The 14,289-nt window shown below is 45.1% G+C and overlaps 1 protein-coding gene across 2 annotated transcripts in view; it reads left to right on the top strand.

Moving 5' to 3' along the window:
• The window catches only part of LOC106607315 (unconventional myosin-X), a 53,764-nt gene that overhangs the window by 234 nt on the left and 39,241 nt on the right, over positions 1-14,289 (top strand). For both annotated transcript variants that reach the window (XM_082976622.1, XM_082976621.1), the window contains exons 1-2: positions 1-452; positions 9,436-9,491. The exon at positions 1-452 is cut by the window's left edge and continues 234 nt beyond it. In XM_082976622.1, the coding sequence (XP_082832748.1) occupies positions 318-452; positions 9,436-9,491 (191 nt within the window). In that variant the 5' untranslated portion in view covers positions 1-317. The remainder of the gene's footprint in view (positions 453-9,435; positions 9,492-14,289) is intronic.

Below are 14,289 nucleotides of genomic sequence, written 5' to 3'. Positions count from 1 at the left end.
TCGGGACAAGGCATCACCTTTTGGAAGGACAGATTTGACACAACTTTCAGACTAATTTTCACCAGGTTGAACTCTTCGATAGCTTCTATGTTTCTTCTATAGGCTAGTGTTGGACTGTCCTCTTGGCGTATGTGTCTGTTTGTCACATCCCCTCTGGAAGTCTATGGAGAGAAGCTGTTCAACTTGGATGTTATCCTCACGCGACTCTGGATTTAGTTACGTACTGTGAGACGTACACGCGGACCCCCAGAGGCCAGACGGTGAATGTTGACTTTACGACAAGAATAGTCGAAAACACCAGACTTTACCCGATTTGAATGCCTGTGCAAGGATTTTGTTGGTTTCTGTGCTGCAGGCAGGGTTTCAATTTGCTCGGACGGGACTATGGGGAGAAAGAGGAGGAAGAATCTTTTGAGTTGCGCAACAAGGAGGATCTGACCTGCAACGGACGTGTAAGGAACCTTATCTGCATGCATTATTAGTATTACCATGTTAATATTATTTGTCTGCCCCCTCCTCCCCTATGATGCCGTTATACGGCGTTGTTAAGACTTGTCATACGCATCTATGCATAGCCTATGTATTATTCCCATCGTCCTGACTACTAAATAACAGCCAATATGTCAGTCAGTTGGGATTTTGCTACATAGGGAGACATAACAATTTATGATAACATACCATAAATGCTGACGCTACATGTTTATAAAAAGTAATCAAGCATTTAACCTGTATGGAACACGTTTGAGAGTACACAAAGTAGAAATTGTATTTGAATCTGATTGCTTACTATGACACATGTACATGTTATAACATAGTTATAACTAAGCATAGGCTACATAGCCAGCATAGATCATGGTGCAGCTTGCTTTGAAGGGCAACACACAAGTGGCAGCTATAAGTTGATGAACCAATTTCATTCCTCACCACAGAGAGGCTACATGACTCCTTGTCACCCAAGTTACCCATCTTTCTGAATTTTGCCCTGAACACCAGCTCACGAATACACTCGCTGCTGGCTATGGATTCAGCAGCAGGAAAATGAAGTGGAGTTGGGCCAGGGCAAGGTCTATCCATGCAAAAAAAGTCCCATATTCCACTTTAGAATCCTATCCAAGATTGATACACATGGTAACATGCAGACATATGCAGGAATGAGCAGGCCTATGTGCACGAAGATAGGCCTAGACTAGAGGTTGTGTTAGCTTTGTCACAGAGCCCATATTTACAGTTTTGAAGTGGTACCACTACCATCATGCTGACCTGACTGATTCCTTTTCCAGGATACAGGGAGTGAGTCAGGTCATTCATGTGACCTGCTCCCTCCATCACAATAAAATACAGTTCCACTGTCATGGATACAGGGCACACAGACAGACAGAATGTGTGTCGATCCCTGTGTTTGGCCTGTTCTTTGAGGCCTGGGCAACATTGAGTAATCTCACGTAGTGTGATGCAACCAATAAAGCCCAGTGTTGAATGGAATCGATCCTGTGGCCTCTGTCCACTGTATGGCAAACAAGACTGTGGCCTTGTCTTCTCTGTAATGTCACAGAGAGTTCAGCATTGTGTGGGGTCATTGTTGCCCTGTATTGAGGTAACCTTTTTACGTCAATCTAGGACACAACGTACTGCACCCTCCTCACATGTCCATTAAAAAGGAGCTTTACCTAGAATTCATCGTCAAAGTCGATATTACTGACCGCAGCTTAGCAAGCCCTCTAGTTGTAGGCCTAATTCAATATTTCTCCATGTTACGCTTTCAGTCGTGTTTTCTTTATCGCTTGCAGTGCTTAGCTTGGCTTGGGCAGCATGTCTTCTTCCACAACAAGAACATGAAACACCCATCCAGACGAATAGTCCACTCTCCCCTCCTGTTCACCTCTGAAGATGTTATGAGTGATAGTCTAGATCCGTTCCTATCATCCGTTCTGTCGGCCAGCTGTTACACGCGTATGTTTTAGAAACTAGAGGGAGATACTTTTTTTAATGAAAATGGTCTTGAGTTGCCATGGATAGGCAGGTCTCTTCCCAGCAGTCCAACGCCACTAACAGACTGGTCTGGTCCGGAGATAAGAGGAACATCTGGTGCTCGGGGGGATCCAGAGAGGTGTCAGTACTGGAGTGTTGTTCTTCTTGGCAAACATCCCATGTCTTGATCATTATGCACCATCTGTCTGGCAGTGATAGCTAAAAAAAACTCCAACCATGGTCCATTTCCTCAACCAATGCAGGGTTATTGTAGTATGTCTCAGTTAATGCAGCTTGTTGGGCTTAAAGTTAGACCCTCTCCACCCCAGTGGAGGCTGCTGAGGGGAGGACGGCTCACAATAATGGCTGGAAAGGAGCTCATGGAGTGGCATCAATCAACTGGAACCCATGTTTTATGTGTTTGATACCATTCCACCGATTTCGCTCCAGCCATTACCACAAGCCTGTCCTCCCCAATTAAGGTGCCACCAACCTCCTGTGCTCAACCTCCCACCATATAGCATAACCCCCCCCCATCTAACCTAGCCATGCATATCCAGGCCAAAACTGTCCCCACCCCTTTTAGCCCCTCAATCATGTCTTCTCTTTGTCATTACCTCTTTTGTGACTTACAGTAGGGTAAATCCAATTGAGTTCACTCACTTTTTGACAGCACCCCTTTTGATTTGAACGAAACCTTCCATACATATTCGCCTGTTGTAGAAGTGCTCAGAAAGTGACGTTTTGGACCTGAATGCCAAAACCTTCAAGAGATAAAGGTGCTCAAAGTTGACTTATTTTGCATACCCCACCATACCATGAGACATGTCTTCATCACTGGAAAATATCAACGGTTGAGATTGATATCATTTTAAAGCTTACAAACAAGGGTTGTCAAACTGTTTTATCATTTATTTATTTTTTAATTACATATTCGCATATGTTATAGCTTAGACCCTATTTTACATAATCTAAGGTTTTTGTGTTGTACTTGTCTTTGGTTGAGACACAACATGCTGTTGAATACAGGTGAGTGTCATGTTTTGGCTGATAAATGTACTAAAATGAGAATCAAATAGACATTTAGACTTTCAAATAATACCACAAAGATGGATGGAGGTCCACATATCAGAGAATGCTGACTTGAATGGGAATATGTTGTTTTACATTTTAGGTTACTGTCAATCCTCCTTGGGAAATCTATTGAACTCATTGAAGGATAGATCATTTTACAGACATGACCAGTTGACATTCAACGGTGGGTGGACTGGCGGCCATCTTTGTGGTAGTAATTAGAACTTAAAATTGCAATTGAATAGACATTTTAATGGTGTACCAGCTACAGCTAGTCTGAAGGGAAAGGTCCTTTCTCAGATTGGTTTTCTATGATTGAAATGACACCCACCCTGTATTCAACAGCATGTTGTGTCTCTACCGATGGCCGGCTCAACACTAAAACCTCAGAGGATCTAAACTAGGGTCCAAGCTAAAATGTATGAACAAAACCGGAGTTTCCACGTTTTTAGATAATTGACGTTAAAGATTTTTAAAAAGTATCAATTTCTATTCAAAACATTTTTGTGCAAGAAATTATTAAATAGTTTGACAACCCTAAGCTTTTGAAATGAATTAATATGGATTTACCCAATAGTGTGCTGCACACTTCCTGTCCCAAAAGAGAACAAAGAGAGTAACCTCTAAAGAACATCCCTGTTCCAATCAATAATGATCTAATTTCACATTCATTGTGTGGCCATCCATGTTGTTCTATCTGGACTACAGTGAGCATAGGCTTTGTGAATGAGTGGTGATGGGGGTTTGGCCTATTGTTCAAACCACTGGCTTTGGTTTGCTCCAGTTACTTAGGTTATTGTGTGTTCATACCCTTTTCTACAACAGTAGGCCTAACCTCCCACTTGAGATTGTATCCGCTTCTTAACTATAACCGGACACAACTCCCGAGAAGATATTGATTATTGATTTCCTGCCTACTGCTAATTCTGTTTCCTCCCGGCCTGACCACTCTCACTGATGTGTGCTGGATATAGATACGACCAGTCAATACTACCTGCTGAGCCAACCGTTAGACCTCAGCTTACCCAGACTAAGAATGCCCCATTACGGCACAGACTCCGAAGGCCGTCACATCCCAAGGAAAATCAAAGGATTTGTGAACTGTAATATTTAGCTTTCCATGGTGTCAATGGTGGTTTTGGGGGTGGGGTTCGGAAGGTGGGTGTCGTAGATGAGTCCTGGTCCAGGGAAAGCCCTACAGGGAAGTTCCACTGTTTACACAGTGGCCTCAGTTACATTCAGCGTTGGACAAGCCGCACTTTGAGGCAGTAGGTCAGACCTCCCAGCCCTCCCTGTGTGCGTGTGTGTGTGTGTGTGTTGGAACGTTTTCTCTGTAAAAGCCTGTTAGCTAAATGGTCGCTGCTGCTGCCAGGGATGACCACAGCTACCCACAGGCCTGGTGGAGGAGTGAGGAGTCTCCCCTCCGCTCCAGATACATCCATCCAACATCTTCACCACCACCACCAACTCCTACGTCAACGTTTTCCTCTGCGCTGCCAAGAAGGGTTGTGAAGAGTAACAGTCGTAGTACTGAAACCCTGGAGTGACGCTCTGTGCCCGGCCTGGGCTCCAGCTGTAGTTGGAGGCACGAGGCCGTTGTGACGCTTGTGCAGGCTTGGCTGGCAGCGCGGTCACTGCCTGGGCCAGTTCAGAACCTTTCCCCTGCATGTTTACAAACCGGATTCAAAGAAATTGCTCTCGCAACAGCTGCCCAAACAGTCAGGCAGGCTGAGATGAATGCCTCCTGTGTTGAGATAGCCAGGACACAAATTTTAGGAGAGGACATCCGTCATTCTCTCTCCCTTCCATGTTTCCACTTAAATCTCAGCATTCTGCTAGATGCAATGTGAAGTTAGGCCTAGCTATGTTTGCCTATGGGCAATGAGCCCGTCTGTGACAGCTGCCAGCATTACCAGGAAGAAGCAGGTCCAGTCTTGGCTTGCCTGAAAGTGGGTCCCGTTAACCGGCTAACGGCGATGCCTCTGCCCTCCCCTCCTCCCTCTTTATTAGAAAACAGTCTTCAGAGGTGTTATGGTACACTGGTTTATATTTGGTTTCCGTTGCGTCGTGGCCTCACCACCTTCAGGCCACACATCTGGTCCTCAGGCTGGCGTTGGCAGAGCCCGAGCATTTCATCCTGGTTACTCAGCCTCCCAGGAGAGCTGCAGGGCCGGGCAGGGGGAGGAGGGAGGAGGGAGGAGAGGGTGGGGGCGGAGGGGGGCCAGAGGAGAGCGGAAGTGAGCCACGGAACGAATACATCACGGCATCTCTCCCTCTCTCCTTCCCGGGCCCCCGCTCCAGTCCGGATGATTCATCCCCTGCCTGCCCTCTCTTCCACTCTGTCTACTCTCTCCAGCGAGATCGACTCCTCCAGACTTCTGAATAGCACGCCGTTCCCTCCATCTTTTCTCCTTCTATCATCTTTAGGACTATGCATTTAAAGAGGTAGCTTAGATCAGTGGTTCACAAACCGGGGCGAGGGGGGGGGGCGAGGGATCGGCAGGGGCTTTCAACTTACTATTGAAAATTGTAGTAGTGGAATGTACAAGGTGCAATTTATAAATTCAGTCATGTATACATTAGAGAGATATTTATATCTATATTTAAATGTAAAATGTAAATATTTATCACTTGTCCAGATCAACTAGCCCATAGATTTTGTTATAACGTTTGAGTCACTCAAATGTCACATGAATACACATTAGACAAGGCAAAATGTATAGAATTACAAGAAAATGAGCTTTAAAACGGCAACATTTTCTCTGCAAACCATGACAAAATGTGTAGAATTGCAGGAAAATAAGTGTGAGTGAAAAAGTTTGGGAATCTCTGGCCTAGATAAACAGACAGGGGAGATAATGTTCAGTGACAGTGTTCTTTTCTTAGAGAGTACCTACTCACAATAAGCCTGGGGAGGATTTATTTATTGGATTGCCATATGGCAAACAGTGACATCAATCAGTTCCGTCACCAGTTTTCTCTCAGTCAGACATGGCAGGCTCAGGCTGTGCCTGGTGTGAGCAGAATGTCTAGAGAACGGGATTTGACCAGACAGTTGATGGTCGATGAGGGCCAAGCAGAGCCAGGAGCAGGGGAGGGCCACAGCCCGCTCGAGCCTCATTCACAAATTGCTTTACGACACCATTCAGTCATTCCTGTTGGGCTCGTCTGACGTTTGCAGTACCTCTCCCTGGGTTAAACTTGTACTTAATCGCATTACTCACACCTTCTTCTTATCCTTTCATTTGACCTCCGAACCTCCGCCCGGCATCTACCCTCATACAGAGCGTGTACTGTAAATTACTAGTTGGATTTTTCTTTTCCCATTTTTCTTTTTAACTTTCTGAAGCACTTTGCGGAGCCAGAGTCCTAAACTTAGCAGACCCAGCAGTAAAATGTGGTGTTTGAACAGCGAGGGTCCCAGAGCTGACCTGGATAGTGTTTCAGGTAGGCCAGAACCCCGGGCTGGGCCACCGCAAGGGCCTCCCTCAAGGCTGTGTCTCCTCAGAGACAACAACACAGGCCACAGAAACACACAGCGCACCACGGACACGGGCCAACTGGATCACAGGCTAGCTCTGATGAGGTTTTCCAAGGCCAGGCTAGGAATCCTAAGGGCCCATACGCAGTAAAATAAAATCTCCTTTCCAGCCACTGGCTACTTCACAGGGCGTCCCGGAATAAAAAAGTTCACTGTTCCCCCGTGAAAATTGATTTAACTTGACTGCTAGCAGGGGCTCCATGTGTTCAGTTGACACATCTCTCAGTGTGGGGATAGATGGCTGTTTAAGAGGAAAAGTACTGTACAGTGAAATGATGTTGGCCCCTCATTGTGATTTTCCAGGAAATGAAAAAAAGCCCTCTGCTTAGTCATCAGTGCAGTTAAAGTAGAAACAGGAGTCTGTCTCTACACCCTCATTTATGGGCCTAGTCTGTTTGTCTCCCTGGTCTGGCCTCTCTCACTCTCTGTCTGTCTGTCTCTCTGTCTCTCTCTGAGGGAGGAGTGCCAGCAGCATGTGAGGGAAGGCTATACTGTGTTACAGCCTTGGTTGGTCTAGTGATCTAAAGGTTCAAGTGCTCTGGCTAGAAGTGTTTGCTAAGAAAAAAAGTGATTTATTTCTGTTGGTTTACTTTGACACTGTACCAACATTAGTCTTATGGAACTTGAATATATCATTTTGTCATTTGTGTGTTTATAGACACATACAGCTATGTGAGATAGGAGTGCGACCGACCACAAATATTTTATGTTATTTTCCTTTTTCACAGAAAACGACTGGATGTGAATAAAAGGGTGTGGGGTGTGTGTTGAGATAAAGCACAAAATAATCCTCTGTTCCTGGCTCTTATGTTCAATGAGCCTGTATTGAATGCCATATTTCTCCCAACCATCTCACCCTTGGATGTGAAAGCCAACCATTACAAGAACAGAGCAGCTATGTGCCTGGTGGGGCTGCCAGGAAAAGCAGGCAGCATGCTGCACTGTAACACACAGGGTTTGGCTGGGGGGGGCAAACCTTCAGGGGGGAAATCACCCCATATAGACTACCTGGAAACCTACCATGCTGACTGTCATAGCACATTAACTAGCCTACATCAAATCTCTACAGGGTTATCTACCTTGAACTGATTGGCCCATAGCTCTCTCAGATCACCCCTCATTACACATGTATGTTGTAATCAGAGTGCAGACTCTTCCCAGCTAGCACATAACGTTATGAGAACCATATGCTTCTTAGGTCTTGGTGAGAGGGTGTTGGTCCGATGGTTATTTTACATACTACCTTCCCAAAACCTCCTGGGAATGGTGCAGGATAGTTTCTTGGCTTTGGAACATTCTAAGCTCATTTACACTACTTGAACAGAACGTTTCTTAAAAGTTCAAACATGGTTACATTTAATTTACATTTTGGTAATATTCTAGGATCGTTCTCCAACTGGTTTAACAATTGGGAATATTCTCAAATAGTTCAGAGAACATTAAGAAACAACGTTCTTCTGTGAGAATTTCAGTACTTCAGCATAACGTTTCCTATAGGTTTCCATCGTGGTTCCATTTAAAGTCATATGCTTACATTGTTCTGAATATGTTAGGAAACAACATTCTTCTCTGGGATTTTCATTAGTTTCAGCATAACGTTTCCTACATGAGAAATCATGGTTCTATTTAAAGCCATGTTCTCAAATAGATCAGAGAACATAAAAATAAGATCCATAAAAACCACAAGAAAACTTTAGTAACGTTCAGAGAACTTTCTAAGAATGTTATTTAAAAAATTATAATGTTCTGAGCATCAACAAAACTATCTCTATCCTCTGTCTTGTTAAGCATGTTCAGCTGTGTTGATTGCACCCACTAATTGGTGTAACGGGCGTCGTAAGGATTAGACCAAAATGCAGCGGGAACGTGTATACTCATCTTCTTTTTAATGTGAAGAAGGAAAAACAAACAAATCACGTATACAAACGAACAACACTAAACAGGAGACAACTACCCACAAATACCATAGAAAAAAACACCCCTCTTAAATAAGACCTTCAATTAGAAGCAACGAGGAGCAGCTGCTTCCAATTGAAGGTCAAACCCATTAACTAAACATAGACATAGAACGACTAGAACTAACATAGCCCAAAAACCCCGGAACACTCTAAACAAACACCCCTCTTACATAATAACATAACCCAACAAACCCCGAACCACAAAAAACAAACACCTCCTGCTACGTCCTGACAAAAACTACAATAACAAATAACCTCTTTACTGGTCAGAACGTGACAATTGGCCACACTTGATGTTAATGAGTGCTTGTTTCCTTTGAAATGGAGTCTATTTGAATAAACTAAAATTAACAGCGCTTTGTATGAGTTAAAAAAACATGGCATGCTAGCTCCATCCTGGTGGCCCAGTGGGCTAATTCCATGGATTAAGAACAGAAGGTCATAGATTCAAATCTCACTGATGTGCCACAATAAAAAAAAAAAATACATGTTTACATGATTAATGCCTAAGCAAATTCATTTTGATCTGTGCTTGGAGTTCAAAATAGTTCAACTAAGCTAACAATGTTATTAAAAGTCTTATTGAAACATGTTCTCAGAACCTTATTTTTATTACCTTCAAATAACCTATAATTTCCGTTCTCAGAACATTAATACAACCTCTCAGGGAACCATAGTAAAACGTTCTCAGAACCTCCCTTCAACCTAAATATGAATGTTCCCAGAACAGGCGAAATGTTCACTTCCGTTCCCAGAACGTTTTACCGGTCAGGAAATGTATGGCTTCATTCCCCGAAACAATGGGAAACCAAAAACGTACATGTCCGCAACATTCAAGGAACCAAATGTGCTAGCTGGGTTAAGTGTTTTTTTTCTTGTTGCTTTTTTTCACAGGGTCCACTTGAGGTGACTCTCTCTCAGCCGACTCGCACAGCCAATGGGACAAACGGGTAAGTTGTTTGTGTGTGTGTTTGTGTACGCCTGAGTGAACACACGTTGTGCTGCTTTCAGGAAGTCAGTGTTACAGTTTTTCAGAACATTTACATCAGAAGTTCCTCTATAGCTCTTGATGTTCGTGTGTGATTCTGTGTAAATGATGTGTCACCAAGCACGGACAACATTAGTACCCAATCTCTTTATCTTTTACTTCCCTCTACAGAGCTTGGTTCATGGGGTTTATCAAATCAAATCAAATCAAATTTTATTGGTCACATACACATGGTTAGCAGATGTTAATGCGAGTGTAGCAAAATGCTTGTGCTTGTAGTTCCGACCGTGCAGTAATATCTAACAAGTAATCTAACAATTTCACAACAACTACCTTATACTCACACAATGAGTAAGAATATGTACATATAAATATATGGATGAAGCGATGGCCGTGCGGCATGGCAAGATGCAGTAGATGGTATAGAGTACAGTATATACATATGAGATGAGTAATGTAGGGTATGTAAACATTATATAAAGTGGCATTGCTTAAAGTGACTAGTGATACATTTATTACATCCAGTTTTTTATTATTAAAGTGGCTAGATTTGAGTCAGTATGTTGGCAGCAGCCACTCAATGTTAGTGATGGCTGTTTAACAGTCTGATGGCCTTGAGATAGAAGCTGTTTTTCAGTCTCTTGGTCCCAGGTTTGATGCACCTGTACTGACCTCGCCTTCTGGATGATAGCGAGGTGAACAGGCAGTGGCTCGGGTGGTTGATGTCCTTGATTATCTTTTTGGCCTTCCTGTGACATTGGGTGGTGTAGGTGTCCTGGAGGGCAGGTAGTTTGCCCCCGGTAATGTGTTGTGCAGACCTCACTACCCTCTGGAGAGGCTTACGGTTGTGGGCGGAGCAGTTGCCGTACCAGGCGGTGATACAGCCCGACAGGATGCTCTTGATTGTGCATCTGTAAAAGTATGACTGACCACACACAAACACACACACACGCAGAAGTACACGTAAGATCTTAATTTGAGCCAATTTGCTACAACAGAACTATTATCCTGCAGCAACAAGAAATGTGAATTATTATGTGGATTATAAATAATGGTTATTTTTGTAGGGGTTGATCCATTTTTCATGAGGGAAAATCAAGTGGAAATTACAAACTTCAGAAGCCTTTTAAACCTCAAATACACTACAAGTTGTCCTGCAACAGGGTGATCAAATTAAGATTCTATAACTGTAGGACGCGCCAATACCACTACCAGATTCGCAGGCCATCTGTCAGCATGAGACAGGGGGACTCTGACACCCGGGTGCAAGATAAGACACACACACACACACACACACACACACACACACACACACACACACACACACACACACACACACACACACACACACACACACACACACACACACACACACACACACACACACACACACACACACACACACACACACACACACACACACACACACACACACACACACAAACTTGACCTCCACCAGCAGCAGTGGCCATGGCAGTCTTTATTTTACTTTTTATTTATTTAACCTTTATTTAACAAGGCAAGTCAGTTAAGAACAAATTCTTATTTACAATGACGGCCTACCCCGGCCAAGCCCTAACCCAGATGACGCTGGACCAATTGTGCTCCGCCCTATGGGACTCCCAATCACGGCCGGTTATGATACAGCCTGGAATCAAACCAGGGTTTGTAGTGATGCCTCTAGCACTGTGATGCAGTGCCTTAGACCGCTGCACCACTCAGGAGCCAAGACGTGACGTGAGTGTTGGTCGGGTGGTGGTGGAGGGGGAGATGAGTGATCTCAGGCCTGCATCACACTATCAGTCAGGCATCATATCCTTATCTACCCCCTCTCCCACCTCACTCCCAGGCAATCTCAGTCTCAGTCCTCTCAGAGCACAGACAGCGTGGAGTGAAAAGTCCTGTAATTATATAACGCAGCTGATGAACAGTATACATGGCTGATAATGTCACAACTCGCTACCAGAGGACAACTCAAACAGGAAAGGGAGGAGGGCTGAGGGTGGGGGCGTTGAGGGAGGGGTGAGCTGAGGCTCTCTGAGGCCTCAAGTCAGACGGGACATGCAGCCTCCTGAGGGAGAGAGGGAGGGAAGACAGGGTGAGCGAGGTGACTCAATCTCACTTCAGGAACACACCCTGGAGGGGCGAGGCTGGCACAAGCGTGTGTGTGTGTGTGTGTGTGTGTGTGTGTGTGTGTGTGTGTGTGTGTGTGTGTGTGTGTGGGCTGCCACCTCCACAGAGCAGAGAAGAGCGGGAGGCCTCAGAGCTGTCACACAGGTGATTTACTGCTTGCGCTAGAGGGAGTGTGTCAAATAACTGACTGACTATAATCATCACACTGAGAATTAGGTGCTGTGCTACACAACCATTACATTACCACTGGCCACACCTATCTAATGGTCCATTACAAAGCAGGGAGGAGACACTGTGACGTATAGTCTCAGATATATTCGCCCAGATTAGACCAGTTTAATTCGTTTTTTAGGGGCCCGTTTAGAGTCAAGATAGAAAATTAAAGGCATGAAATTCAGTCACAAGTGAATGTAGGCTAAGCAGAATAGGTCTGTATTGAAAAGCACTGTGATATTGAAGGGATGTGGAGAGTTTGTGCTATTCTGCAAGTGAGCTTGATAGATTTCTGTTCATCCGGAATAGGAAAGTATAGGTTCCAGCAGGTCATCCCACACCTCCGTCTGTGTGCACTAACCTTCAGAGCACCTCCATTTGAACATGATTAGTCATGTCATGTAGTCGTTATTACTCATTATGAGCCCTGCAGGCTTCACTGTGAGCACGTTCTGTTCTGCGGATAGAGAGCTTCTCCTGAGCAGCTCAGTGGGCATAGTTACGTGTGTATTCACGTCCACAGTGTCTAGTGTGAAGTGAACAAAGCCTCTGGTTAGCTAGGTTGATTGAGGTGTGATACTGCAGAGAGAGACAGGAGACAGGTGTGGGATCGGATGGGAGGGCTGGCATATGCCCATATGGGCAACATATGTCCATTTTAGGTTAGGTGTTGTGTGTTAGTGTCCCATTGCGTTGACCTACTAACCCAGAGTGGCAGCTCACCCATGGTGCCTGTCTGGTACACAGTAGACCGACAGTAGACCGACAGTAGACAGTCAGTAGACTGACAGTAGACAGTCAGTAGACCGACAGTAGACAGTCAGTAGACCGACAGTAGACAGTCAGTAGACCGACAGTAGACAGTCAGTAGACCGACGGTAGACCGACGGTAGACCGACAGTAGACAGTCGGTAGACCGACAATAGACAGTCGGTAGACTGACGGTAGACCGACAGTAGACCGACAGTAGACCGACAATAGACCGACAGTAGACAGTCAGTAGACCGACAGTAGACCGACAGTAGACAGTCAGTAGACCGACAGTAGACCGACAGTAGACAATCAGTAGACAGTCAGTAGACAGTCAGTAGACAGACAGTAGACAGTCAGTAGACCGACAGTAGACAGTCAGTAGACAGTCAGTAGACAGTCAGTAGACAGTCAGTAGACAGACAGTAGACAGTCAGTAGACCGACAGTAGACAGTCAGTAGACCGACAGTAGACAGTCAGTAGACAGTCAGTAGACCGACAGTAGACAGTCAGTAGACCGACAGTAGACCGACAGTAGACCGACAGTAGACCGACAGTAGACAATCAGAAGACAGTCAGTAGACCGACAGTAGACAGTCAGTAGACAGTCAGTAGACAGTCAGTAGACCGACAGTAGACCGTCAGTAGACAATCAGTAGACCGACATGTAGACAGTCAGTAGACAGTCAGTAGACAGTCAGTAGACAGTCAGTAGACCGACAGTAGACAGTCAGTAGACCGACAGTAGACCAACAGTAGACAGTCAGTAGACCGACAGTAGACCGACAGTAGACAGTCAGTAGACAGTCAGTAGACAATCAGTAGACCGACATGTAGACAGTCAGTAGACAGTCAGTAGACAGTCAGTAGACAGTCAGTAGACCGACAGTAGACAGTCAGTAGACCGACAGTAGACAGTCAGTAGACAGTCAGTAGACCGACAGTAGACCGACAGTAGACAGTCAGTAGACCGACAGTAGACCGACAGTAGACAGTCAGTGAAAGACAGTAGACGGACAGTAGACGGACAGTAGACGGACAGTAGACAGTCAGTAGACCGACAGTAGACAGTCAGTAGACCGACAGTAGACAGTCAGTAGACCGACAGTAGACCGACAGTAGACAGTCAGTAGACAGTCAGTAGACCGACAGTAGACCGTCAGTAGACAATCAGTAGACCGACATGTAGACAGTCAGTAGACAGTCAGTAGACAGTCAGTAGACCGACAGTAGACAGTCAGTAGACAGTCAGTAGACAGTCAGTAGACAGTCAGTAGACCGACAGTAGACCGACAGTAGACAGTCAGTAGACAGTCAGTAGACCGACAGTAGACCGACAGTAGACAGTCAGTAGACCGACAGTAGACAGTCAGTAGACCGACAGTAGACAGTCAGTAGACCGACAGTAGACAGTCAGTAGACAGTCAGTAGACAGTCAGTAGACCGACAGTAGACCGTCAGTAAACAATCAGTAGACCGACATGTAGACAGTCAGTAGACAGTCAGTAGACAGTCAGTAGACAGTCAGTAGACCGACAGTAGAGCGACAGTAGACCGACAGTAGACCGACAGTAGACAGTCAGTAGACCGACAGTAGACCGACAGTAGACAGTCAGTAGACCGACAGTAGACAGTCAGTAGACAGACAGAATACAGTCAGTAG

Source organism: Salmo salar, chromosome 06, assembly GCF_965601325.2.
Source record: "Salmo salar chromosome 06, fSalSal1, whole genome shotgun sequence".
Classification (NCBI taxonomy): domain Eukaryota; kingdom Metazoa; phylum Chordata; class Actinopteri; order Salmoniformes; family Salmonidae; genus Salmo; species Salmo salar.
Note: the sequence above shows the minus strand (reverse complement) of the source record. Positions and strands in the feature narration are given on the sequence as shown.